At 39.6% G+C, this 27656-nt stretch overlaps 2 protein-coding genes across 2 annotated transcripts; both read left to right on the top strand.

The window, feature by feature from the left end:
* The first annotated feature begins 2198 nt into the window (after window positions 1–2198).
* fam171a2b (family with sequence similarity 171 member A2b) lies at window positions 2199–13558 on the top strand. The gene is made up of 8 exons (XM_008437204.2): window positions 2199–2453; window positions 5750–5977; window positions 6616–6708; window positions 7010–7168; window positions 7493–7672; window positions 7880–7993; window positions 9133–9259; window positions 9400–13558. Exons 1-8 carry the CDS (start codon window positions 2366–2368, stop codon window positions 10883–10885), a joined length of 2475 nt encoding a protein of 824 aa, XP_008435426.1. The 5' UTR covers window positions 2199–2365; the 3' UTR covers window positions 10886–13558.
* A 641-nt stretch (window positions 13559–14199) lies between these two features.
* Window positions 14200–25789, top strand: grnb (granulin b). Its single transcript, XM_008437203.2, has 16 exons — window positions 14200–14336; window positions 14595–14682; window positions 15508–15648; window positions 15831–15971; window positions 16903–17016; window positions 17367–17508; window positions 17656–17765; window positions 19592–19721; window positions 19866–19957; window positions 20566–20716; window positions 22231–22328; window positions 22472–22705; window positions 22834–23079; window positions 23147–23380; window positions 23470–23727; window positions 24413–25789. The coding sequence occupies exons 2-16, from the start codon at window positions 14680–14682 to the stop codon at window positions 24557–24559; spliced, it is 2241 nt and encodes a 746-aa protein (XP_008435425.1). The 5' UTR covers window positions 14200–14336; window positions 14595–14679; the 3' UTR covers window positions 24560–25789.
* Window positions 25790–27656: the final 1867 nt, after the last annotated feature.

Below are 27656 nucleotides of genomic sequence, written 5' to 3'. Positions count from 1 at the left end.
AGAGGAAAATCATAGTTAAGAAAAAGCCAAAAGAAGGCCTGCCTGTCACAAGCCATGTAGGGGACACGATAAACATTTAGAACAAGGGTCTCTCTGGTTAAACGAGACAAACATTGAAGGTTGTGGCCAAGATGTAAAATACTGTATGTGGAAGAAAATTAACACCACGTATCATACTGAACTCACCACATTACTGTGAAATATGGTGGTGACTGCATTATGTGGGAATGTTTTATTTATTTTTATTTTTTCAGCAGGGAAAGTCAACTAATTATTGTTGAAGGGAAATTGGACAGAGCTAAATACAGGACGATCCTGGAGGAAAACATGGAGCCTACAGAAGATTTGGGACTACCTATTCCACATGTGTTCCTTGCTATGGATTTTCTGTTTTCCCTTTTACTTTCTGATAGTTTCGAAATAAATATTTTTGTCCTAAATTATATTTTTTCATCTTGAACTTGGGCGGGGCGGGGGTGAATCCCCCACCAGCCCTTCAGGGATAAAAGATATGAGAATTTGTACCCTTGTTTTCATGTTGTTAACTTCTTTTTATTAAATTTCATTTTCCTTGAAACGCATCTGTGTAGTCCATCAGCTAAAGACTGAGAAGCACGAGGAAAGATTACCATACGAAATGCCCCAGAGACCAGCTCACAGGTATTTTTCTAACTATAAATCCTGATAAAGAATAAAATTTCTACAGAAGATGGATGTTTAATTAAACAGTAAAAATGATAAATGTGGCAACCAGCAGCTTACGTTGAGTGGTTAAACCAGGCATAAAGAAACGGGGATTAGAGTGGAAATACAGCATTAAATACCTTTCAGTCTGTTTAATGTGAGTAACAGACCAAAGACGGAGTAACTTTAATCTGATACTGAAATCAGTCAAAAGCAAACGGTCTGCTGCTCACAATGGTTGCCTATGAAATGGGCTTTGGTTATGAGTTTTACCAATAACTCTTCAACTTACATCAGTCAAAAAGTGACGAATAAGACGCTACTTTTATTAGTTTTTACATTTTACTCTCACTACTCTCGTTTACATGATTTTCTTTAAATTTCAGTGTATTTTTTTTTAAACGCTCGTTAATTTCAATTAAACCAGTTGAGAGAAATCGTGGGTTCAGTTGTCATTTTGCGAATTAACTGAACTTTTGAAAACGTCACTGGCCCTTTGAACATTGGCAGCACATTCATTTTACCTTGATTTTATTTTGTCAAGTTATTTTTCCACAATATTCAATCAAAATGTTCAACGTCATCACTAATAACCACAGAACGCTATAATAACTACCTTTTCATTTAAACAGGAACTGCCTTGCTTCTTTTCCATTAATGACTCGTGAGTTTAAAACTGCTACTGTTCTGACTTACTGTTACAATTAGCTTCACTGCGGTGCTGACACTGGTTTGTTCATAAACGGCATCAGAACATTTGGTTTTAACTTTTATTTTCTATTTCTACCCTCCTCTCCATAGTCAAAATATGATTATCTTATTACATTTCTTTGATAGCTTACACTGCACAACACATTGGAACGTAAAATCCCAACCGAATGAACACAAAAATTACATGTTCAAAAAAGTCTTTTATTTTTCTTATTTTGTTTTTTACAAATGCTCATCCCCTGACAGAGTTGCATTCTTAGTGGTGAGCCACATTGGCCTTATCAAAACTCACTGTTCCTGCTGGTTGCTCACAACTTTTGACCAAACATTTTCCTTTTTTTTCAACTTTTGGTTTATGTGCTTGAATTCAGCAATCTGTGGAAAGCCAGCTTATTTAAAAAATGACCTCTAGTGGCTAAACACCGCCCCTAGTGGAGAGTATCGGTGACAGTCAGTTGGACAACTGATCCCCATTATTGTGAAAGTTATAAAACAAGGGCCTAAAAATGTAATTAAAAATATCTTTTTATTCGCCCTAATATAGATATTTTTAGTTTTGAGGGAATTTATTTTATCTATAAGATGCAATCCTTATAATCACTCTATAACGCACTAAGCAGAACTGTAGGAACATACCACTTTTGTAAGGAATTTATATACGTGAATTTCCGTTCTCAACTTGAATTGCTTAAATAAATCAACTCTTTTCGCGATATTCTAATTTATAGAGACGAGCCTGTAAATTATTCTGAGCCAGCAGTTGGATCTGTGCAGCTATTCCCATGCAGATCAGCAGAGGGAAACATTTCTCTTTTTGCTGCCACCTCAGACAATAAAAACAAGGCGAAGCCCACACAGGCGGCAGCATCTCGAGCCCAAGTCAAAGCCAGGCATCCGGGAATCGACTGAAGAGGGGGAGAAATATGGAAGCACGGCCGCCGATCTGGGAAAGAGAGATGTAGCTGCAAAGATGCCGCCCCACCGCATCTCCTGTTTGCTCCTGTTCTTGTCGGTTTGGGAGGCGCTGGCCAAATCTCTGCCGGATCAGGGAGCATTTGGTAAGCTCGGCGGCGGACAGAGGGTAGGGTGGGGGGNGGGGGGGAGATGCAGCACAATGAGATGGGAGTGGTTGCTTGTTTTATTGCTTTTGTCGACAAAAACAAACAAAAAAAAAAACCTCGTCGATGTCTGCAGCGCTGCGTCCCCCTGACTTCACTCTGTCTAAATAGAAATTAGATTATCAGGGAGATGATTGCAGACATTGTTGTGTGCGGCCTGAAACGCTCTTTGATGAATATGGAGTGGAATGACAACGAGGCCGTGTTGGAGTTGGCTGCAGTGATTGGACTGAAACGGTGTGGAAATGTGTGTGTTTTTTTTGTTGTTTTTTTTTTTCCTGAGAGCACAGGCCTGGGAGTGCTGCTCCTTCACAGGCAAGGCCTTCATGCTGCTCATTGTTGCTGTGCACACTGATGACAGGGAGATCAGGAGGGGCTGAGAAGCTGGAAATGTTTAGGTCATCCAACCAAATGTCTTTCTGTTTCAGAAAAGAATCAAATCTGCTTTACTGCAGGAGAAAAGAAAGAAAGGGGAAAAAAAGAACCCTGTGCTTCTCTGTAAATGAAACAAAGCACGGAAAAAGAGAATTTCCTCTATTGTTGTTATGCTGATGTACATTTTGAAGGGCATTATGTAATTGCTGTGTATTATGCATGCCCGGAGCTGTTTTGAGATGCATGGACGGTCACAGACTCTGTCTGGAGGAATGCAGCTACCCACACATAGGCTCTTTTATATTTAGCCACAGTGTTGTTTACATTTACTTCAGTTTTTAAATTAAATCATAGTTCTTTACAACCACCTTCATTTATTGAATGGAGACTTTACAACTATAAAATGTTACAGAACATACTGTTTAATTTTAGATCACATGATGAGTAGCATAAAAATATTTCCTAGAAGGCTGAAACTATTTTCTGAAGGTACATTTAGCTGATAATAATTTCGTCTAAGTGTTTTTGCTGAAGTAAATCTCAGAATGAAACTCAATATTTTTGGCTACTGAAGAGCTGTACGATATCAAGAAAATATGTCACCGCAATATTAGAACCACAGTATTGCTGATGATCAACCCACATTTTTCTGGTCGTTAGAATCCATCCAACTGCACAAATAGATTATTGTTATGTTATGTAGTGTTCTGAAAGCATGACGAAATAAATCCTCTCAAATATTGCCTCCAATAAAAAGTGTGCTGGTTTTCTCGCTTCCTGTAGCAGGCTGCTGTGCCTCAGTGCTGAGCTCTTGCAAAATCAAGAAACTGGACATTTATTTTTAGTGGTGTTATCTTTACTTTTGTCCTTCTCTATATCAGCACCTAACATCTAAAAAAAAGGGTGAAAGTTAAAGCATAGTCTTCATGTGGAATAGTTTTCATTTAATTTAAATGTGTATGACTGTATCTATTTAATTTTCAACCTAAAACATGTCTATTTTAATAGTTTGATGCTGCAACATGTTATCTTCTAAAGTAAATGTACTTTCTTCAATTGTTTTGGGAGCGCTAGTCGAATCCAGAGATCGTCTTTATTCAAGTTTGTTCATAAACTGATGCATATTGTATTTGGGCCAAGCAGGTGACGGTAATATGAGTGAAACACAATCCCAGTATAGAAAAGAGCTCAAATAGAATATGAAATGTTTGTGCAGGTGAACGTGCAGGGGTGGAGTTGTTCGCACACGCCCAATTGTCCAGGTGGATTTACTGTTCCCTGACTCATATAGGTTGTTTACTGTGTTTTCTAAAGTATTGTAAGGGAAATATAAACAGTATAGTTGGATTTAAGAGGATTACAAATAAAAGAAAAATGGTTAAAATTCACAATTTCTCTTTACCATATTTACATTTGAAGCAATAATACGTTAGCTGCAGTGCTAAGTTTGTACTACAAGGGCATTTCATATCCCATTTCAGTGTCTGCAGTGCTTTATGTTGCTCTGAATAACAGCTGAAGGGCTTTTGAGAGCGAAAATCTCCTCTGTGTGACAATGTGACTCAGTGTTTATATCAATGGAGCTGCTTCAAGCCAGTTTTTCAAGTGTAGAGCCCAGACTGGGGAAATCCTCTCCAAACACATACACAAGGGGGCCTTTATAGGTCCAATTATGCTAATGTGTGACAGAATTTAGCCATGTTCAATCAACATAGACACATAGTTACCAACACTGCTGCTTATGATCTCACTGACCATCAGTGGAACCGATGGCGTCACATTTTTTTCTTGCGCTGAAGGGTTTTTGATGACCACAGCGACACAGAAACGTATTCGAGTGAGGAAGCACAACAGGGCATCTTTGGGAGAGTCGGAGTGTAACCATAGAAACAGTGTGACCCATATTCACGATATCCAAGAGGCAGGATGAGAAAGTAAATGTTTCAGGGTTGAAAACATGATGAGGAGATTTGTAGAGGGTATGTCTGTGATGACATTCCCTTTGGGAAAGTAATCCATCTCTACTGGAAGTGATGGCAGCTGGATTTGCTCTTCTACAATCTGATCAAGAAAACATGAATTTTGGACCAATTTCAAATATTTTCATGTAATTATTTACCCTTTCAACTATAAAAAAGGAGCCTCCTGTTATTTCATGTATTCAAATTTTTCTTAAAAATTATATAAAAAACACAGACTGTTTATAGATTGCTAAGCTGTTTTTGAAGTTGGCTAAACTAGCCGTTAGCTAACCCAGCTAACATTTTCGAAAAATCATTTTAAACATACAGGTAGTATGAATATACTTTAAAGGTTTAATTCTCGGCTGATTTCTATTATATTAATCTCCACAAATGTGCTTTTCTTCAGTTTGTGGGGCCGGCTGTGGCTCTGTGGGTAGAATAGTTGCCTTGTGATTGGAAGGTTGTAGGTTTGATTGTGCCAGGGGCTTATGTTGATGTGCCTCTGAGCAAGGCACTTAATTGTGTATTGGTGTATACATTTGTGAGTGTGAATGGGTGAATATGACTAGTGTGAAGTGCTTTCAGTGGTCAAAATGATTGGAAAAGTGCTATATAAGTTCAGTCCATTTTCCCCATTTGTAGGTGCAGTCTAATAGTAATATATTATCAAATTATATGTGGTCTCAGAATTCAGAACATAATAAGAACATTACACTTCATAATCCTTGTACAACTTTAACACCTCAATAAGTGGAGTCAGGCAGATTAATGAGACTACAGGAAAGTAATTAAAGCTTATGCCCTCCAGTAGATTTGGTTTATTTATTTCATGCATGAGTGTCAAGTCATTTAGTTAAAAAATAATTTTAAAAATAATGTCTTTTTCTCTTCTTGCAGAGGTGCAAGTAAAAGTCCAGGTTTTTGACAACAGTGACCTCTCACCGTTAGCAGACGCTCAGGTAGAAGTCCATGGGAATCAGACGCTTTTGGCATCCAGCCATGCCGGCAGCGACGGTGTGGTGAGACTCAGCTTCCTGTACAGAGCGGGCACCTGGGTCATCATCACAGCCTCCAAACGGGATTACATCACCAACTCGGTGCCCTGGCACTCCAGTCGGATCCCATGTAGGTTCACAGCTTCATCACCATGCCTTAGCTTTGGCTTAAAACATTTAGGGCTTTAATGTTAGTAGAAAATATTGCATTATTGTTAGAGTAAAATGTGCTTTTACACAAATGCAGCTAGATGAAAAAAAACCCCAACTAATTATCAGACTAATTCCAGGGTGGCATGAAATGTGCAATCTGGGCTTATAAATAGTTTATCCCAGTCACAGCTGCTGTGTATAAATCAGTCAGATAGCGTATTTCACACTTTGTGCATGAAACCCAGAAAACACATCAGTTTGTTTGTGACAAACAACATTCCCAGAGCTGTTCATGTGTTTCTAAAGAGTAAATAGGGCTTTTGTTGAATTAATTTGACTAAATCAGTCAGCATCACCTTACAGTAACAGCTATTGCTCTTTAGTTTCCCTGATATATTTTAAAATGTGTAATATGTTGTTTCATATGATCGCCTCTTAAAATAATGAGTAAGAAAACAGCAAATGCTCACTGCTTTGATGCAGGACTCAAACACTCAGAATTTCAAGTTTGATGCTCTTGTTAGTTCTTAAGGAAGGAGATTTTTTAAGTAAAAACCTAATTATTGTTTGTGGTTTTGTCTTCTATGTATGAATGTGGTAATTTCCCTGTTTCAGTGTACGCCTCGGTCAGCCTGTACCTCCTCGTTGAGAGGCCAGGAACTCTTATTCTGTACGATGACATCCTACAGGTTTTGTCTGGATCACCAGGTGAGGAACAAATAAACATTTACTTGACTTAGTATGAATCCTATACTTCACTAATTTTTGTAAAAAAATAAAATAAAAAATACAATTTTAAAACCACTATTTTTATGCATATTAGTTGGTCTGTTTCATAAAATACATCAAAGTTTTAGTTTGGAACATAAAAACACAAACTATTCTACTGTGTTGATTGTGTCTAATATTGTTCAGCATTTACCTCACTGGTGTCCTTCTTAGATTTAACTGCAACATCCTCAAAGATGAAAATCCTTCCATTATTTTGAAGCTTTTAAACTTTCTCCAGGAGCCCGAAACCAGCCGCTGGTTCAGCTACAGAGGAAGTCCATTCAGCTGCCTTCCAGCTCTAACTACACGGCATTGTCTGCGACTCTGACCACAGCCAGAAGTCAGTATGAGATTGGTGGGTTCCCGTTTCTTTTGGGCCAGGAGACCAACAGCTCAGGTTAGTACTTGCGTGTTTTTGTCTTTAAGGGTGTTCCTCGAGTCTTTAAACCAGAAGAGCAGGTAGTTTTAGGTTTATTGTTAAATTAAGTTTTACAAGCTGAGGAATCCATGTATGGACACTATTTACTTGGCACAGCCTTTAAATATTGAGGAAAAAAATTACATCTCAACTTTGCTCAAAATTTGAGAAAAGTAACTGCAGTTAACTGTATCTAATGTGTATGTCATAGAGTTTGAAGGAGACACCCACTATGGTAGGTTTTCTTCCACAAACTCATTCAACATAGAGCCAGTGCTGATGTTAGCGATATTTTCTCTTCAGGTGCAGAAACGGGATGGGCAGACCTGACAGCACTGGCAGTGGTCAGCATCCAGCTGTTTGATAAGGATGGCAGTACGATCCAGGTCTCTGACCCGATCCACATCTCTGTACCGCTGCCGTCTGACACCCGAAACAGGATGGCCACGAGTGTCCCTACTTGGCTTTATCAGCCAAAGACGGGTAAGGAATACACATAAATCATAGAAGAATAGAGCTGACAGGAGGTTATGTAACTCTCCTGAAATAGAAAGTCTTATTTAGACTGGTGAAACTACATAGTCCAAATATTTGCTAAGGTTTGGATGAAACATTTGATTTTGACAAAATTTGAAGTAATAATGATAATATTGTGTTATTTTCTTTTTTTTCTTTCTTTCTTTTTTTAAGGATTGTGGGTTCGGAATGGGACTGGCTATATTAAAAAGGACGGGACACAGTTTGTTTGGAACGCTGTGGTTCCTCAGATGGGATACTGGTTGGCTGCCTTTCCTTCATCTTCAGGTACACACATCAACAGAAAGCTGGATCCTTTATTGATTTTGCAGCATTTTCCTCAGTTTACAGGATCTGTGTCTTGGCACAACTAAAATTTCAGTCTTAGTTTTTCTTCTGAGAAAGTTTTTCAGACTTGCACCAACATTACCCTATCACTTTCATTTTAGTGCTGTATAGGCATCATCCACAGTACTGTATTTTCCGCACTATAAGGCGAACCTAAAAACCTTCAATTTCCTCAAAAGCCAACAGTGCGCCTTATAATCCGGTGCGCCTTATATATGGACCAATGTTGAGCCACAACAGGTCTAGCAACCACAGTAAGCAGCCGCCGACTTCATTTGCCCCGTAGAAGAAGTGCGCGGTGCATGCTGGGATAGTTGTCAGAACGCTGGTTTGTTAATAAAGTTTGATAATACATTTAAAGTCGGGTGGGGGAGAGACAGAGACTGCGGCGGCAGCGCTTCGGTTGGTCTGTGTTACCCAGAAAGCAGTTGGGCACAATATCGCAACATCAACACCGTGAGTGAAACAACGACTGGGGCGGCCTACTATATAAAACACTCAGGGACCACTTCTTTATATATGTGGATGTGTAATAATAGAGTACGGAACAAATTGGCAACCCAGACTGAACCGTCTATTAATTAATGCAGTGCGCCTTATATATGAAAAAAGTTTGAAAAATAGGCCATTCATTGAAGGTGTGTCTTATAGTGCGGAAAATATGATACTATAGTAAATTTGGATTAATTTAGCTATTGATTATCTGACCACTTGGGCATTTGTAGATCATTGAAATTGAATTCCTAGATGGTCAATTGGGGAAAAAAATAATAAAGCAAGACAGTGGCATCACAGAAAAAAAATAACTTAGATTCTCCTGAAGCAACAGAACATTATGAGTTTTATGACCAGGATCCTAATATACATGGACTATTAAAAAAAACCGAGCATCAAGCACACATACCTCAAAGATTTGAAAGGATTGCATTTTCCACAATGTATCTTAGTTTCCTTACGTGTAGACACATGATATGTGATTTTTAGTACATCAACCTTCATGGCAATTATGAGAAATCACTGGACAGCAATAGAATATATTCTCTGTTGTAAGATTAAATGTTAATAAAAATGTTTTGCAGGTTTTGGTCTTTCTCATCCAGGTTTGAGGGACATCACCACCTACCACACCCTCTTCCTGTTATCCATCCTGGGTTCACTGGCTCTGCTGGTGCTCATCCTGCTCTGTGTGCTGCTCTACTACTGCAGGTGTGGCGAGCGTAGGCACAGGTCTTACCTTTAGGTTCATATTTGCAGAAAAATTTCAAATGCAAAATAGATAGTTTAACATGCATATTGCTGTACATAAGAAGTTTTTGAGTTCTGATTTATGACATTTAAATTTCCAGACGAAAATGCCTAAAACCTCGCCGACATCAAGGCAAACCCCACTCATCCAATCTCAATGGAGCTAAGAGAGACCAGGGAACATCAACTTCACGTCTGAATCTTATTTGTGGAGGCCACGTGGAATCAGGCCCCTCCAACGACAAATCTGACATGTCTCCATCTCGAGACTACCAGAGTTCAAGAGAAGACCTGACTAAGCATGTTCCAGCTCACATGCTGCGACATGCCAAAGGGAAAAGCACCTCGGGTTCCCAGCGGGGAGAGAGCTTCCCCATGAAGGTTACACGTGCCACTGAGACCAACAACCTGGACAACCCTTTACTACATGAAGACTACAACCGAAGCTACAGCCCCAAGGAGAGCAAGGAGTCTGATTACCACAGACATCACAATGCCAATGACAATCGAGGATACTCGTCCGATCCCCCGTCTCCACCTCGCTTCCAGGGATACGTACCAAGTCAGTCTGACAAACCTCCAGAATATTCAGCAGCAGCAGCAGATAGCCTTGCCAGACCAACCTCCCTTAACACCCAGCCAGGTCAGATTATTTTCTGCAGCTCCATCGACCAGATGAAGGAGAACATGTACAGGAGCATGGTGCCAACCCTGGTTATCCCAGCACACTACATGCGCCTGCCTTCTGAGTTCTCTGGCAAGGATGGGAAGGATGGGAAGGACCAAGACAAAGATGGGACACAGATGGGAGGAGGCCAGCAGCATCACCACCACCACTCCCAAAAACAAGGCCAGCAGCAACAAGGTGGATCTCAGGGTGACGACTCTGAGGAGCCGAGCTGGGCCTCTGACTCTTCCGGCGGAGCTGTGACCATTCCTGTGCTCTTCAACGACTCCACAATGGCTCAGATGAATGGGGAACTGCAGGCTCTGACGGAGAAGAAGCTTCTGGAGCTGGGCGTCAAACAGCACCCACGAGCATGGTTCATCTCCCTGGATGGTCGCGCGAATGCTCACGTCCGCCACTCCTACATCGACGTCAGCAATGACCTCAGCGGTGGCGGGTTTGGAGGTGGCTCCAGTAGCACTCAGCGAGATGTGAACCTTGAGCCGCCTCTTGAATCTCAAGAGAGAAAATCATCGGGCAATCGTAAGGGAAAGGATGAGCGCTGGGGGACAGGAGGACGGAAGGGCCACGGCATCGGCAGTGGCGGCGGAGGTGGGAAGAATTACTCCAAACTTGCCTACCCTGACCACAGCGAGCCCAGCAGCAGTGAGGGACGCCCGGTGTCACCAGAAGAGAATTCCCTAACTCCTCTTCTCGATGAAGGGTCGTCCTCACGTGGATCCACCATCCCCAGAAGAGGTCGCAGCCGAGGGAACAGCAGTCGCAGCAGCAACAGTGAGAATCGCCGTGACTCTATGACGAGCCCCGAGGATGACCCCGACGACAAAGATGAGAACAAGAAGAGCCCCTGGCAGAAGATTGAAGACAGACCTCTCATGGTGTTCCACCCTAGGAAGTGAGATTTTCAAACTTGGTGAACACTGGATCTTTGATGAACATTGAGGTGGACTGAATTTTCCCAGCAGGAAGATCCCAATAAGCACAACCACTGCTTCACTGGTCCACTTTCTGGTTGTTGTTTGACATTTTTGATGATTGTCTCAGTTGACCCCTCTGATTTCTGCTGATTCTGTCCAGTTTATTGCGTATCCTGTGACTTCACTGAACCATCATCTGAGCCATCCCTAATGCCGACAGTGGATATAGCCATTTTGTAGAGTGAAATACAAGATTAGAGCACTTAAACTTTGATGACTGATTGATACTTACCAAATATAACAGATTACTTGTTTTACGGGATTTATTTATATGTAGCTCAAATTAAATCCCTTACATTGATTCTAAATTCACTCAAAATCTCACTCTTTCTTCTATTTAGTGATTGGAAAAGGATTGTATGAAGGACAGAACATCTCAAAGACTGGAGAAGTCTGAAATGTGTCACATTTCTCTGAAGCACCTGTGAACAAATATTTTATTTACATCTTTTTGAAGAAGAAATAATTTCTTCTTCCTCCTTTACTGTGTTAATGTATTGTGGTCTCTTGTTTAAATCGTACTGGTTTGAAATTTTAAGCATAATCTTAAAGTCACCCTTTGTGTCACTGACTTATCACAGTGATGTACTGTACAATTTGCCAAAATGTCTGCCTTTCTCCTGTTGAGATTTTTGTTTTTTGGCCAGCAGAACTTTTTTGTGTAAGTAGACCCTCAGACATTTGAGTGACAATTTGTTATAGAAAGATTGCATGCATATGAATGTATGAAGTTAACGGAAGGCACCAAAAGCCCCAGCTCTACTGTTCTTTAGGCTCCTGTGCAGCCAGTCCCTAATCGCCACAATATGTCTGCAACTCAGCAAAACCGCCAATTTACTTGAAGATTCACTACTGAGATAGACACAGTGGATTGCATACAAGGCCTGTACCACTTCTCTCCTGTAAGTGCCTTCTTTCACACAGAATCGAGTGATGGGCATGGTTTATAAAATGCAGTTAGCTGTCACCTAAACCAGTCTGTCGAAATCGATAGGCACTGATAAGCACACTGCATTGAGGTAACAACATGTGACACTGAGGAGCATGCCTGCCAAATCTGACAGCTTTTCTTGTGGCTATTCTATCCTTGGATATCTGACATCTTGTAATTATCCTGTTTTTCACCAAACTTGTAAATGTTCTGATGAATTCTATGAGATTTTATGTGTATAAAACGTGCATGTAACATGTAGTATAGGGTGTTTTTATTGAAACCTTTTCAAAGATGTTAATGAGGATATTTGGCACAAAAACATCACAGTTGCAGTGAAATCTGTTGCCAAATAAATGAAGATACACTGACTTTTCTCCCTAAAGAGATAGTTATTTGCTTTTTTTGGTGGGATTGTGTGGGAAAATTTGAAGTTGTACTATCTTGCTGTGGACAGCAGCCAGAGCAAATTCGGCTTGAAAAATCAGAGAAATTCAGATAGAAGGGTCCAGTTAGACCCTTCTATCTGATAGATACAATCAGAGTAGAGCTAATAAATGATCACAATTAAGCCAACAGCTTAGTTTTAATTAGAGCCAAGTCAATAATATTAAGAGATCAGTGTGAAGTTAATCATAATCAATTCATCTATTTGAGAATAAGCTACCCAGGGTTAAGAAAAAAACTAATTTTAGCCAAAGAAACAGCTACTGGGTCAATTTTACATCCAAGTCAAGGGAATGGTTACCAAGTCAAGCTAAAATAAATACAGCTAACATTTGCTCAAACTAAAAATCAAGCTAGCAGCTACTCAAAGGCCACAGCTTCCCTACCAAGTAGTACAGGGTAACTGTTAACTTGACTATTTTTTTTTTCCCCCCCTTATTTTCCCAACTAAGACCGATTTGAGTGCTTTCTACTACAGGTAAGCTACTGACTGCATCCGCTTTCTCCACACAACTCCACTTTAAAAACACCTAATCTCTTTAATCTTGCTGTAACAAAATTTACTTCCGGTCATAAATGTTTACAAGAACAACATACTGACCAACATGCTCCCGATGTTACTAGCATCACTGCCTACGATTCATCAGCAACTGTGAACTTGAAGTTTTTTTTTGTTGTTTGTTGCAGAGTTATCGACTGAATGCATAAATATTGTTGGAAAAGTCATGCTGGAGGATTTTCACCATCCGCCTGCTGTTCATATGCTTGTGTCACATAGAGTACAAACTGAAAATGCGATGTAATTCTAGGGAATAACCACAAAATCAATCTAGCCAACTTATGTTGTTCATTTGGTAAATGTAAAGGGTTTTTTTTAGTATTTGGACAAATTATGAATTTTTTATAAAGTGTGAAGTTGTGGCTTTCTTTGCCCAAGTTTCTTTTACACACAAGTTGTTTTTTTAAGTTAATGTAGATAACTTGCAACCCACAAACATTGCAAATGATTCACACAACTGAATCCCCTGTGGAGATCCTTTCAAGTGCAGTTCACTTTGTTGGATTTTGTGCATGTGAGGGTGAGGAGGTCAGAACTGTAGGCCATCATCCTGTGCACTAAATCATATGCATCATACACCTGGTCAGTTGTTTGTAAACTGTAAAATTGATCCTTTCTGTATATTAGACAAGATACAAATAAATTTGTTCCCACATTACTTATGTGTTTGGAATGTTACTTTCAAAAACTTGTGACAACAGTGTTATGGGTTAGTTTTCAGATTATGTCAAAAAAAAAATTGGAAGAGAAACACACACAAAATCAGCAAAGATGTCAGGAAGAGAATCATTGACCACCAAAAATATTGACTTATTCTTTGATAGAGTTCCAGAAATGTCAATATGGCATGTGCATCTGTTGAGACAATGACAATGACATGCATTAACCGCATATGAAGGTTCAATCACTGTACCATTCAATAAGGATACAAGATTTATGTCTCAGCAATGTACATATTTGGATCCAAATGTGAATTTGAATCCTAAAATAGACTTTGTGGAGATGTTGGTGATGTACCATAAAGGTTCTCTATGAGGAAGAACCCGTCCCAAACAGCAAAAACGCAGGTTGTAATGTACTTTAACAAAATACCTTAACTTGAGATACATTAACAAATGCAAAATGTATTAACTGTGTTCTCATGGAGCAAAAAAAAAATTAAGTGTTTTAACCTTTAGCTCTAAAACTTTACAATTAAAACACATTCCTATCTCTACTGAAGAGTTTAATTAAATGCCATCGTCGGAGGCATAAAGTAAAAGTAAGGTACTATTCCTTTAAAACTGATCAACATGGAAGGTCACGTGTGTGCTTATCATGTGATAAATGCCTTCAAAATTTGTAGCAGGTTGTTTTTGTCTTGTGTTTGTGGCGATGCTGTGAAAAGAGGACATTTCTCATTCTACCTATTACATCTGCCTTCACAAAACTGCGAGGTAAAGTTGCCATGTTTGTTTGTTTTCTATCGCAGAGAAACAAAGAAAGTAATTCATGGCAGCTAGCGTTGATGCTAGCCACGTAGCCCGCTGAGCTAAATAGATTAATTTATATTACAGTAGCTGAGTCACTCTTTTCCGGTTCAGTATTTCGAGAGAGTATTTGTTCAGCTTTTAAAAACAAGTCTAGCTCATGAACGAGGAATTTTAACCGTCAGTTAATTTATTGTCTTTGTTTGTGGGGTTTTTTTTTCTCAGGTTTTGAGAGGAGTATGCAGCACCACCCAGAGCTCTGTTAATAACGGCTGAACTGTTTTTGCCTCTCTATAGCCATCTATTCACAATGGTAAAGTAGAAACAGAACCTGCACCCTGTCTTTATTTCTCAGTATACTGTAAATTGTGTTATTGGGCTAGTAATTTTGTTTGTAACCATTTCTTTATGCAGCTACAAGCAAATGCAGATAGATCTGGATAGTCCCTTGTTTGTCCTTCAATGGGGGACATCCCCGTAGCTGCAAAGTGAAAGGCACGTTTAGAAAAAAAAAAAAAAAAACTTACAACAAAAAATAACTACCAGTTTCCACAAAAATAAGAAAACTAAAATCAAAAAACGCATAGTGAATATAAAGTGTTCATACTTTTTAGATTTTTTTCAATAAGTTATGTAGATGCATACAGAATTATATCTCTGCAATCAAAATGTAAAACCTTTTACACCTGGAGTAAACAATGTAGATGGATATTTATTCTAAGACCAGTCGGATAATTCACTAAGCAATGACCTTTTTCACTTGGAAATGCATGAGAAACAAAACTGGAAATGTTGTAGTCTATTATAGAGTATAACGGCTGCATCTCTTGAGATTAGAACAGCAAATGAATCACTTCACCGGTTAACTTGTTATACAAAAACAAAAAATATGACTTTAATGTGATCTCTTAACATCTTATCAAATTCTAGATATTTTGTGCGGGGCGTAGCTTTGCGGGAAGTCTGAATTTCTTCAGTGTTGCAATTCACGTTATCAAGTGGAATGTTTGCAAAGCTGATGCACGTAGTTGGTTCTTTACACCGAAACCGAGACGATGAGGGTGCCGGTCTTGTATAAGGGCACGCTTTATCACACATTGTGTTGCTCAGCGCCATGTTTTCTTCTCATTGTGTTCAGGCTCTTCAAATGGGGGCCTTGTTTCTAGCTCTTCTGGGCCTGAGCACAGCACTGATCTGCCCTGATGGGAGCATGTGTGAAGATGAAGACACCTGCTGCAAGAACACTCAGGGAGGTTATGGCTGTTGTCCACTGCCACATGTGAGCTACTCATTTGTCAGTTTCTTCAAGCCAAAGCATAAGCTGCATCTTTTTGTCTATATTTAGAAAGTTCTGTTTGCCTTTTTCCAGTTTTATTTCCGTAACAAACTCTTTCTTTTGATGCACAAAGTATATGCTGCTGTAATGTCAACTTTTTTCTTCTGTCTTGATTCCACACCCAGGCGGAGTGTTGTTCAGACCACCTCCACTGCTGCTACCAGGGGACAGTGTGCGATCTGGTCCATCAGAAATGTATTAATAAAACAGTTTCACTTCCGATGATGAAGCGACTTCCCAGTAAGCAGAGATCATCTGCCTCTCAGGTAGCATAAAGTTGTAATTCTCACATTCTGCATCCTATCTGACCTTCTATATATTGTACTTGTTTTTTAAAAAAAAATTTTATAATTGTTAAAAGATGTCACCGGTTGTTTTTGACCTCATCCTTGAGACCTTAGGTGGAGAATTTGATTCTTTTGGCAACCTAATTGTCTGTTGCAATAAGCTATAAGTAAATTAATCCCATCATAAGTTAAAATTGGCTCAATAATTTCCACTCTGTTTAGTATTTTTTGAATGACAGCTTTGTTTACAGAGACATGCTCAGTTTCCTTTGTGGTTTCGGTGGTGTGTGGTTTTTATTTCCATTTCATTTATTGTTTTTGTTTATTTCATTTGGATATTTAAAGCATATTCCAGTGTTTAAGTATTTACAAAAATTAAAGTTTGGATGTTGAGAAGGCAAACTTTCCTTATTATGCCATTATCAATACTTGTCACTTAAAGTGACAAGTTTTGAATTTGTTTTTTTTTTCCCCTTAAATATTTGCATTTTTAAGACTTTATAGTGGGTGTTCAGATGTTAACCTTCCAATCTTACAATAACACATAATTATCAAGTGATATTTTCAAATTTCCTATCAACTTTAAACATTTTTAACTCTGATAGATGAATGACTGCTTAGCAAGTTTTCTGGGGGAAACCCTTGATCATATTGCATAAAAATGGTCTCAAAACATTATTGTTTCTTACAATAATTTCTGGAACAATTTATCGTCCAGCAAGATTTATCATAATGACAGGCCTATTTTGTTTGGTTAGTCTATTCTGCTCTCGCATCTTTTTTAGCCCAATATTGGTGTTTAAGCAACAGAACACTGAGCTACATTATTCTGCTCATTGTTAGTCTTGCAGTGTAAAAAGTGATGTCGGTTATCATATTTCTGAGGTTGACGTGATATTGATGGTTCCAGCTCGTCAGCGGAGTAAAGGCAGTCATGTGTCCGGACCATGAGTCGGAGTGTCCTGATGACACCACCTGCTGCCAGCTTTATGATTCTTCTTGGGGTTGCTGTCCGTTACCCGAGGTAGAGACAGTGCATGTCTGTAAGAGGCATGTTGCTGTTATTATATTCCACTCTTAAGTCTGAAACATTACAAGGAAGGTGATCTGGTTTGACCTGACTTTTATCAGTGAGGCTCATTATTTTGATGTTTGAATCTTCCACCAGCATTGATAATGTATTGCAAACACAGTGTCGCATACTTATTTTAAGGCATTAATCTACAAAGTTTTCAAGCAGAAAAATATATGCAAATATATATATATTTTTTTTGGCATATTTGTTGTTTTTTGGTTATTCAGAACTGGAGGACAATGTCCTCAACTGAACCTCAGTCTTCGTCCTTCTCAGAACGCTTTTTCTTATCTTTGCAGGCGGTTTGTTGTGAAGATAAACGCCACTGTTGCCCTGGAGGATCAAAATGCGATCTCATTCACTTAAAGTGCGTTTCTCCATCACTTGAGTCGTTCCCGATGCTGGAAAAACTACCAGCGAAAAGATTGAAGGATAGGCCAGGTTGGGAATTTTTCTTGTAAACAAACGGCTTCAGTCATGGCTTTAAACCAGAGCAGCAAATTCATATTAGTAATATTGCCCAGGAAGTTTTAATTGGGGGCGGGTGGATAAAACGTGTTTGATTCTCTGATCTTTATCCCTCTGTAGTTTCTGTGGCTGGTCCAGTGATTTGTCCTGATGGGAAAAGCAGCTGCCCAGATGGTTATACATGCTGCGTCCAGGCCAGCGGCCAATACGGCTGCTGCCCTTACAAAGAGGTATGCTTTAAAACTATTCGCCAGTAATGAAACTCATGATTTAAATCATGGCGTCAGACACTTCTATTTATTAATCATTGGCAAAAATGTTAATTTTGGGCTTTAACTCTTTTTTTTTTCCTCCCCAGTCCACCCAGAGTCAGAAATGTACAGGTTCAAATATATATTAATTAGAGCCTGGTTAAGTTTTTAGAATGGCTTCTCATTATTAATGTCTAACAAAGACAGCCGTCATGGTGTGGACTTGTAAAAGAGAGCTGTTAATGTTATTGCGAGTACATCTAGTACAGCCGCATGCAGGCTTGTTAATTAAGCAGTTAATATTGGCTTGTTGGACCTCAAGTGTAGGGACCGAAATGACAAGAAGCAACAATATTCTGCAAATTAAGTAGAAGTTCTGCATTCAGCAGATGTTCATTTTGAATTTTACTTCACTCAACTCCCAGCGAGTTTGTTTATTTTAACATTTAAAAAATGTCTGAAACAAGGTTTGCTACTCATTGTGGAAAATTACTGCGTTTGACTGCAGTTTTTTTCAAGACCTGGGTCATTGTGGGGTCATTCTTTATTGTATATTTATTTATTTGCTTAAGAGGAACTTTGTGTATTGATGAATATTTTGAACAACACAAATGTGAATTTACACAATTAGATCTCCAGTGTTTGTCCCCTTGACAGATGGTACAGACTGAATTACTAACAGTTAAGGTTAAAAACAAACAAGACAGGAAAATAGGGGGAGGGGGGAAACATTTTGAACCAACGTTTCATGTAAAATAAATCAAAATTTTATGTTGTAACCCAGCCTCCCATAAAAACGTATATGCGCGCGCACACACACCATATACATGACGCTAGTCTGAGTCAGTTTCACTGAGTGTTTACAAATTTGGGTGGATACAAGCAGTCCCTTTGACTGCTTTAAAAACTAATAAAAGTTGGACATTTCCTGATATTAACTAGCAGGCTGTGGCAGAACTTACCACAGTTGGTACGTCTAAGTGGAATATCACAGTCATGAAACACGCATTGCTCGGCTTTTGATGTGTTGAAACAACAGCAGCTCCTCCAAACCTCTCGGTACCTTCTGCGCTATGCAACCCCTTTCAAAGACAGAGATTTAAACATTTAGAAAAATATACTTATTGAGAATTTGATAAAAATTGATACGATTGAGGTTTCCTATCCAAACCCTTCCAGGCCATCTTAAATTGTAACTTTGTGGGTTTAAGTTGGAGGAACATGTTACCACCTGGTTAAACAATAATCTATGTGCAACAAATTTATTTAAAAATTACAGTTTTCTGATCTTTCTTGTATTTTTTTTGTGTCCTCCACTTACTCCTTTCTGTTGTCCTTCTTTATCTTCGTAGCCTTGCTACTTCACTTCGTCTTAAGTTCATTGCTTCCGTATAAAGATGTCTTTCTGTCCTTTTTATGCTGCTCTTTTTGTCTTATCTCATTTTTTGTCTCATCTTATCTCATCTTACCTTGTTGCAGCAAAATAACCGGCATACTGAGCTTCTATAATTATGTTCATAGTCAAATTGAGCTACAACCAGCCTTGGCTTATAGCTGTGTTTGAACAGAGAAGGTATGCAGACTGAAACAGTGACTTGGATATAATCTCTTCATAAAAAGTGATATTTTGTTTAACAAGTGCAAGTTGTTGTGCAATTGTTTGTAGATGATTAGAAACCTTCTGAGCCATTCACCGCTGCAGGCTGAGTCATTTGGTCTCTGCACACTGTGCTCTTTTGTTCTAATTCAGCCTTGTTTTTAATTTTCTTTTTGGGTTTTCTTTTATATGTTTTCATCATATGAAGGCCACGTGTTGCAATGATCATGTTCATTGTTGTCCAAGCAACACAACATGTGACCTAAAGCTTGGGGTATGTAAGTCTGGAGGGAACGAAGTGCCGCTGACGAGGAGGATTCCCGCTGCGTCCCGCGACGGTAAGCTGACTTTACTGTGAAATAAAAAAAACACTGATTCAGATTTATTTTTGCAGCGCTAATAAGCTTTAAAGGAAGGGAAGAAAATTCTTAAGGTGAATATTTTGATCTGTGACCTTAATTTTTATTTATTTATTTTTTTAGTCGAGTGTCCAGATAAGAAAACGGTTTGTCATGATGAGACGACGTGTTGCCAGATGACCAACGGCTCATTCGGCTGCTGTCCTATGCCTGATGTAAGCGTCACACTCGAACATGAAGGAACCTGATTTTGTTTTATGTTTAAGTAAAGCACCTTTTAAGTAGGTGGTGCCAAGGAAACAAGAAATGACAATGACCACACTGAGCACAGTTTAATGTTACTGGCAAATGGGGTTTATATTATGTTAAACTTATTTATACATTAAATTTAAAAACAGAAAAAGTGCTTCATCGCTACACTGATGGTGAAGCAAAACTAAAGGAAGTAGAATAAAACTAATTGCCAGGAATAAGCCTGGACTTTAAGATATTGAGGATTAGCCCTTAACATTGATCTTAAATATAGTTTGATATAATTTGTTTAATCCTGGGTTAAAACTACCAGATTTCAAACAGGTATGTCTGAGTTATCTGTGCTACTGCTCATTTAAATATAAATGGCACACCATGTCCAGCAGAGGCACGCGCCAGCTACATGCATCATTTATTCATCCATCAAAAGCATAGATGTTTTATTGAACCCTTAGGAAACAGAAGAAATGCCAGAATCAAAAGAATATAATTTTTTTGTGTTCCGTTTTGCATTAAATTAATTTTGTAGCTGAAGAGATGAGTGTTGACACCGTTTCCTGTTGTTTCGCAGGCCGTCTGTTGTTCAGACCACATCCACTGCTGCCCTTCAGGGACAAAATGCGACCTGGAACACAGCACCTGTGTGTCCGTCCAGGAAAACGCTCCCCTGCCCATTAAGAAGCGCCCGACCATGAAGGAGCAGGGTCCAACACAGAGCAAAGGTCAGTAAAGAGGTCATAGTGACAGGAGACTGAAACTGAATGTCAGTTTTGCTATATTAATACATACTAATCAATGGGCAGATAAGCTCACAGGTCACCAAAGTAGACCTGTGGAGGTTCCAAACTTGCTTGTTGATTACAACTTTGATAATAATATTTGTCTACTTAAACATGATTAATTTTCACTCATTAACTTCAATCAATGGCTGATTATCAGGCTTTAGCTGATTAGAAAACGGAATCATGTTTACTGAAGCAGCAAAACATAAAAGGTGCAGAACAGTGTGCCTTGTTATGGAAATTTCATTTATCAAAGAATGAGAAGCTGTTTCAATAATAAGAGAACGATTAATCTTTGTCTTTAAGTTGGTTTATTCAAAGGCAAAAGCGTTTGGAGACCCGTTTCACTTAACCCAGTCAGGAGAAGAGCCCTGAACAACATGCATCACATTGTTATATAGTCACAGAAAGGAAAAGACCCACCCAAAGTCTGATCTTATCTCTATTGCCAGATGGACCACAAAGACAATCCTGACCCCCACCTCATGAACTACCCCTCACCTCTTGGAGGGGTTGATTTTTATGGCAGGAAAGAGAACCGATAAGGATTTCAGGAGAAACTTCTATTTCTTCTTTGTCAGTTACTTGCGGGTTCAGGATCAAACAAGGGTACAAACTACATTCCACACGTGACAGTACTTTAAAAACAATTTCAAGATCAAGCATTTACCCAGGATGTCTTCAGGTCTGTTAAACTATCACAGCTGCAGAAACATCTAAACATTATCTGGAAACTTCTTTAATGGAAAAGCACCTCTTGCAGAAATGCAAAAACACAGCAAATATAATCAGTAAATAAATGGTAAAAAATCATCATCAGTTCCATCAAAAATTTAATGAGGCTAAAAAATAAATTTTCTATTACAGCCTTAAGGACCAGGATTGGGAAACACTGCTTATCAGAGCGTACTTGATGAAAACACGAGTCCATGTGTAGAAAAGTTTATAGCTGAAGCAGAATTGGACCCTGCAACAAGTCCAGAGCCCTTTTCTGACCGTGTTTTGTAGGTTTAATTGTTGCTATGGAGACCTGATGATTCCCAAGATGCCTCTCTTTTCAGGGCTTTCGCAAAAAATTAGGACTGCCATAAACGTCTGTTTATTTAACTATTTTGGCTCATTAGAGTCATAAAGTCACCACTACAAAGCGTTGCCTGTTCTCATTTAATTAGAACCGACCTGTGATAACCGTGGAAAAAAGCTGCCTCATGTTTTTCCAAAATAAAAACAAAATGTGTAGAGATTCATTACTGAATCTCTACTTTTGTGACTCGTAAACCTTAGTCTTTTAGGGGTCTGCATACATTTAAGTGTTTGAGGGGAAAAAGGTGTAAAATAGAAAAAGAAACCAATTTATTCTAAAACATTTGAAATCCATTCATTTTAGGAGTTTAAACGGCTGGAATGAAGTTTATGTACTTGCTTTAATGTAAAGTTTCTGTTTTGTCTCTCAGTCCATGCTGTTCCCTGTAATGCCTCTGTGGCCTGCGCTGACGGAAACACCTGCTGTAAATCGCCAACAGGACAGTGGGCCTGTTGTCCTTTACCTCAGGTACGGTCAGGCTGACGGCTCGTCAGGTGGTTCCTCCATTCCAACTGCTCAGTTACTCTCTAAACCAGCTTTCCTGATGAAATTGCCACACACTTCGCTCCCTTTTTCTTCTGTAATGGCCTCGTTGTCTCTACTCTTTGCAGGCTGTGTGCTGCAAGGACCACCTGCACTGCTGTCCCAGTGGCACCGTCTGTAACCTGGCGGCCTCCACGTGCGATCATCCATCAGGCGTCGCGCTGATGCCGCTGCTCTCCAATACGCCCGTCTTTCCTCTGCTGACAGAAAACGACAAGTGCGACGAATCCACGTTGTGTCCCGGAAATGCTACCTGCTGCAAGACGGCGAGTGGGGGATGGGCCTGCTGTCCTCTACCGAAGGTAACCTGGACTGCAGGCTGGTCGGTCGTCTAACAATTGATTTACAACACCGTTCAAATCCTTTACCACCTTGCTTTTAATCAGCTCTGTGTTCAAAATGTAAAAACTGTAATGTACACATCCTGCAGGCTGTCTGTTGTGACGATCACGTCCACTGCTGTCCTCACGGCACCGTTTGCAACTTGGAGGCTGAAACGTGCGACGACGCCTCCGGTGTCTTTCCGCCGCTTCCCCTGCTGACCAAAGTTCCCGCTCTGACCAGTCGAGTTCAGCAGGAGAAAATCATGTGTGACCGTCAGACCAGCTGCCCGAAAGACACGACCTGCTGCTTCATGGGGAGGACCCACAAATGGGGCTGCTGTCCTCTGCCGGAGGTAGGAGTCCGCTTGTTTTATACAGGGCACGTGATCGGGACGCCGAGTGAAAGCTGTCGTTTTCCAGGCAGTGTGTTGTAAAGATGGAATCCACTGCTGCCCCAGTGGACACACTTGTGACCCCCACCAGTCCTCGTGCTCCACCGGCCCTCATCGGATCCCCTGGTCCACCAAACTGGGCGCTCTGACCGAGCCGAGCACGTTGACCGACGTTAAATGCGACAACACGAGCAGCTGCGCCACAGGAACAACCTGCTGCAAACTTCCGAGCGGCGAGTGGGGCTGCTGCCCGTTGCTGAAGGTCCAAGCGCTTCTGACTTTACGCCAGCCCTGATAAAGATGAAAACTTGTTTAGGTCTAACCTGTGGCATGTTCCTCCTTCTTTTCAAGGCGGTTTGCTGCCCTGACCACGAGCACTGCTGTCCTCAGGGCTACACATGCAACATGCAGACTAAAACGTGTGAGAAGAAAGGCTACTATCTGCAGCTCACCACCGCCCTCCTGAATAAAGCAGAACAGTCTGCGCTGAGAGAGGCAGTGGAGGAAACAAATGTACAATGTGACAGCACCGGAGTGTTTCTCTGCCCCTCAAAATCCACCTGCTGTAAGATTTCAGCTACAGAGTGGAGCTGTTGTCCCTTTGCCAAGGTATGTTCATGATATCTTAGTGTCTTGACACAGTTTGTATGAAAAGAGAAAGATCCAGCCATTTGTCAGCCTGTTCATAGGTTTGTCCATTTATTTGAGTTTTTAAAATCTCTGGTGTTTCAGGGTTTAGTCTTTAAAACAGAAGGTCACTAGAGAGATCCCCAACAAAGTGCCTAATATTTATTCATCAATCCGAATTAATCCAGAATTTCATTTCATTTATCCTGTTCTGGTTGATAACTTTACCAAGTCTATACACACATACGGTAAAGTGAAGCGGACCGTGCACGAAGCCCCATCGTACATCGTAACAAACTGTTGTAGATTTGTTGTTGAACCAAAACTAATTGTTGGATATATTTTGCACCTGGTTTAAAAAAAAAAAAAAGAATCTGATGTGTTTTGTCAAAACAAATATTAACTAACTCCACAAGATTCCTGGAAATTTCTAGGGATACTAGAAACTCCCTCTGAATATCCTCACAATCTCCTGTGAGCAGTCAGCTATGCATGTTCATTTTGAAATGTTGACTTCTAATGTTTACGTCTTACTGGCATTTAACACTCGACACCAATATGAGCAAGTAACGTGTTCTGCCACTCGACCATGAATGAAAATCAGACCTCTCTAATTGAATTAACTGATAAATGCAGCTTTTAATAAAGTTTATTTTTTGTTTTCCAGGCTGAATGCTGCGCAGACATGAAGCACTGCTGCCCCGTTGGGTACTCATGTGACCTGAAGGCCGGAAGTTGCACTCCACAGGCCCAGCTGACCTGGGATTCGTTGCTGGGGGTCAGACATAAAGACTTGGTCCGTCGTGGACTTTAATTTGGCTGAGTTGCAGACGATCTGCAGCCCCAAATCCTTTCCATAAATCCGTTGCTTGAGTTACTGTGGACAAAGTGGGAGTTCTCGGTGTCCTTTTTGGTTTCTCTTAATTGCATATTTTTTTTCTTTTTGTAGTCTTTTGTGTTGTTGTTGAAGTGTAGTCATTGGGAATAGGTTTTGCTTTTGTGGGCTTGGCTGTTTAATTTTTTTGTGTCTCTCCGTTTAAACTTATCCTTATCATTTCAATACCGAGTGGGGATCTAGTTCATCTTCACCATTTCTGTTAAATTACTCCAGATGTAGAAGCTTTTATCTGCAACAACAGGTAGGAATGCAGGAAATTCACGTTCAGTTGGTATTAAACACAAACATTTAATACATTGTGCAAAAAGTAAAACAATAAAGCACACATTTAAATTTGTACATGCATTCAAGAGGCTAGAGTGAGAATGACACATAATCCAAATAAAGAGAAGGCAGCCTAGAAACATCAGGTAAGATGTTTGAATTATTTTTCTGAAAAGAAATTTCTGTCGTCTTTGAGTTACAAAAAGTCTAAAGCATCATCTTGGTTTAATAAAATTTGCCTTGTGCATCTTTTCTGACAAAGGAGCTCTGCTTTTCCACTAAGAGGAACAGATGTTCACAAAATCAAGCCTGGTTAGATCACCAGCTGTAGTCCTGAAGGTTTCACCGTACAGCTGCCGTCTGTTCAGACTCTGTCCATCCTGTTGGCTCTGCTGACCGTCTAGTTTCAACACTGTTATTAGTATTAGGTGTTTTTTTTTTGTCTGTTTTTTTGGTAATTTTAAATGTTTGACAACCCCCACAACAGCCATCGGATTGGTTAATGGCTCCAAAAAGTTGCTTTAAATGAGTTGAAGACTGTGGCAAATATATCGGATGGTTCCATTTGTAATTTCTGATTTTGCACGAATGAATGAATAAGCACAGATTTGAATAAGTTTCCTTCAAATTTCTAAATGTTCAGCTGTGAAGGGATTTTTGGGTGATATGAGAGATTTGAATTAAAGTATTGGTTCTGTGTTGTTTTTTTTTTTTTTTTAATTTGTGTTTCAGGCACCCCATAGATGTTTTAATTTTTCAGTTTTTTTTTCCCTCTTTCTAAACTTGATAAAAGGAAAATAAAACAATAAGGTGTGCCTTATTTAATATTGAGTGGGTTTTGGATATGTTGTGGAGTCTGTTAATAAAAAAAATATCTCCTTGCTGGTTTTAGATGCAATCAGTAATTTAAAACTGTATAAATGTGTAACTCTTAAGTAGAGCTTTAAAAAATGATTATGTAATTAAGCAAGAATTTTAAAATATTGAGGGTTACTTTGCTCACTTCATTTTTATGAACTTTGCTTTGATCCCAAAGGAGATCTTGCACATACAGTTTTAACCACATATTTCCATACACTGCAAAGACACAACCTTTCTTTTTTCTCTCTGTTGAGCAATAGATGAGGGTAAGCTTTTCCTGGTTTTGGACACTATTTTCTAAATGAAGGAATTTTTTTTTGGTTTCTTCAGTTCAAAAGAATCCAATCATTTTCAATCATGCCCTCAAGCTTCTAACAGCAGTTTGGTTTAATTTTGACCCATTCCTGCTGACTGAATCGCATCTTGTGAGGGTTGTCATGGGAACGATATATTCTCAGTCTTCAGCTTTTTGTTAGTCTCATTCAGGCTTGTATACAGAGAAATATAAAGAAAATTAGACAAAAAATGGTGTTGAATGAAATATTATTTTTTTTAAAAATCAAACATGGTGTTTGGAAATCTTGTTTCATGAGAAAAGTTTTTTTTATTATGAATTTTAGCTTTCATTTGCTATAAAGTGATTTTATTCTGTCGGGAATATTCTAAAGTAAAAAGTCCCTTTATCTAATTCTGGTGGACGTGATAATTAAATTCCGTGACGTGATCCTCCAGGTCGTCACAACACAGCCAGCCCACTCTTCCGCTGTCCTCTCTTCCGCTGGATACTCAGCTGCTTGCCGTTTGAAAGTTGCTATGGCAACCTCAGTAAACAGGAGGCAACTGAGTGGACACGCAGCTGTGGGGTCTGTGCCCTACTTTACTGTCAGAGCAGCAGGGAAGCATTGCCGGGGGTTGTTTGCCATCCCTCGCCCCCTGGTGGTCACAGGCTGACACGGCGGCTCATTTGCTTGGGATAAATGCACAGTCTGCTCTGAATAAAATCAAATCCTGCTCTTGTGAGGCCACCAAGTTGATTTTCATCTCACGATGAAATTAATCCATGCGTCTTTATCCATACAAAAACCACATTTGTTGTGTGTTTGTAATTATTGTCCTGCTTGAACAAGTGTTCCTGTTTAAATTGTCTAGCTGTTGATTTGATGGGAAGATCGAAAATTTAGAACGCAAGGAAAAAGCCTCACAACATGATGCTGCCACTGCTGGCTGCGCTTGGCAGTTGGTTCTGTGTTTCTGTGTTTGAAAATCTCCCTTTGACTATTATAAATTAACCTCTGATTATTGTGGCCAAATAGATCCATCTTCGTTCGGTCTGATAATGTAACTTTTTTTTCCAGTGACAGATTAGACAAAAATTAGTTTCATTTACTATATTTACAGAGCTATTCTAGTAATTTCGAATTTATAGCTAGCCTGAGACTTGAATTTTCTTTTCTCTGAGGTTTGGATCAAATGATTGAAGCTTGGGCAAGATTGTATATATTTTTTTTGACTATATCAAAACTGGTTTTTAATTTGTGTTCCTCAGAAGGCTGAGCACTTCTGGGGAAATACATTTTTGATCAGAGCAAGGGCCTCCAGATAAACTTTTACCGGTTCAGATTTTATATTTTTATTGTTACCTCGACAGAAACAGAGGGAGTCTTTCTTTATCTAAGTTTAGCTAAACTAACACCCCAACAGTAAAGGAGCTAAAGTGAGGAAAAACCCGCTGACGTGTGAGCAGATTGTCTGCACAGCTGCTCCTCTGCTGCAGACCCCATTCAGATGTTGCCAGGGAGAGGGAACGTCCACCTAAAAGCCCATCCTCCACTGGAATTCTGCTAATTCCAACTGGAATTCTGTCCACTCTGTTCCCGGCAGCAGGTGT

This window comes from Poecilia reticulata, linkage group LG19 (genome assembly GCF_000633615.1).
Source record: "Poecilia reticulata strain Guanapo linkage group LG19, Guppy_female_1.0+MT, whole genome shotgun sequence".
NCBI classification, from domain to species: Eukaryota; Metazoa; Chordata; class Actinopteri; order Cyprinodontiformes; family Poeciliidae; genus Poecilia; species Poecilia reticulata.
The sequence above is the reverse complement of the archived record's forward strand: the minus strand, read 5'-3'. Positions and strand labels throughout refer to the sequence as shown.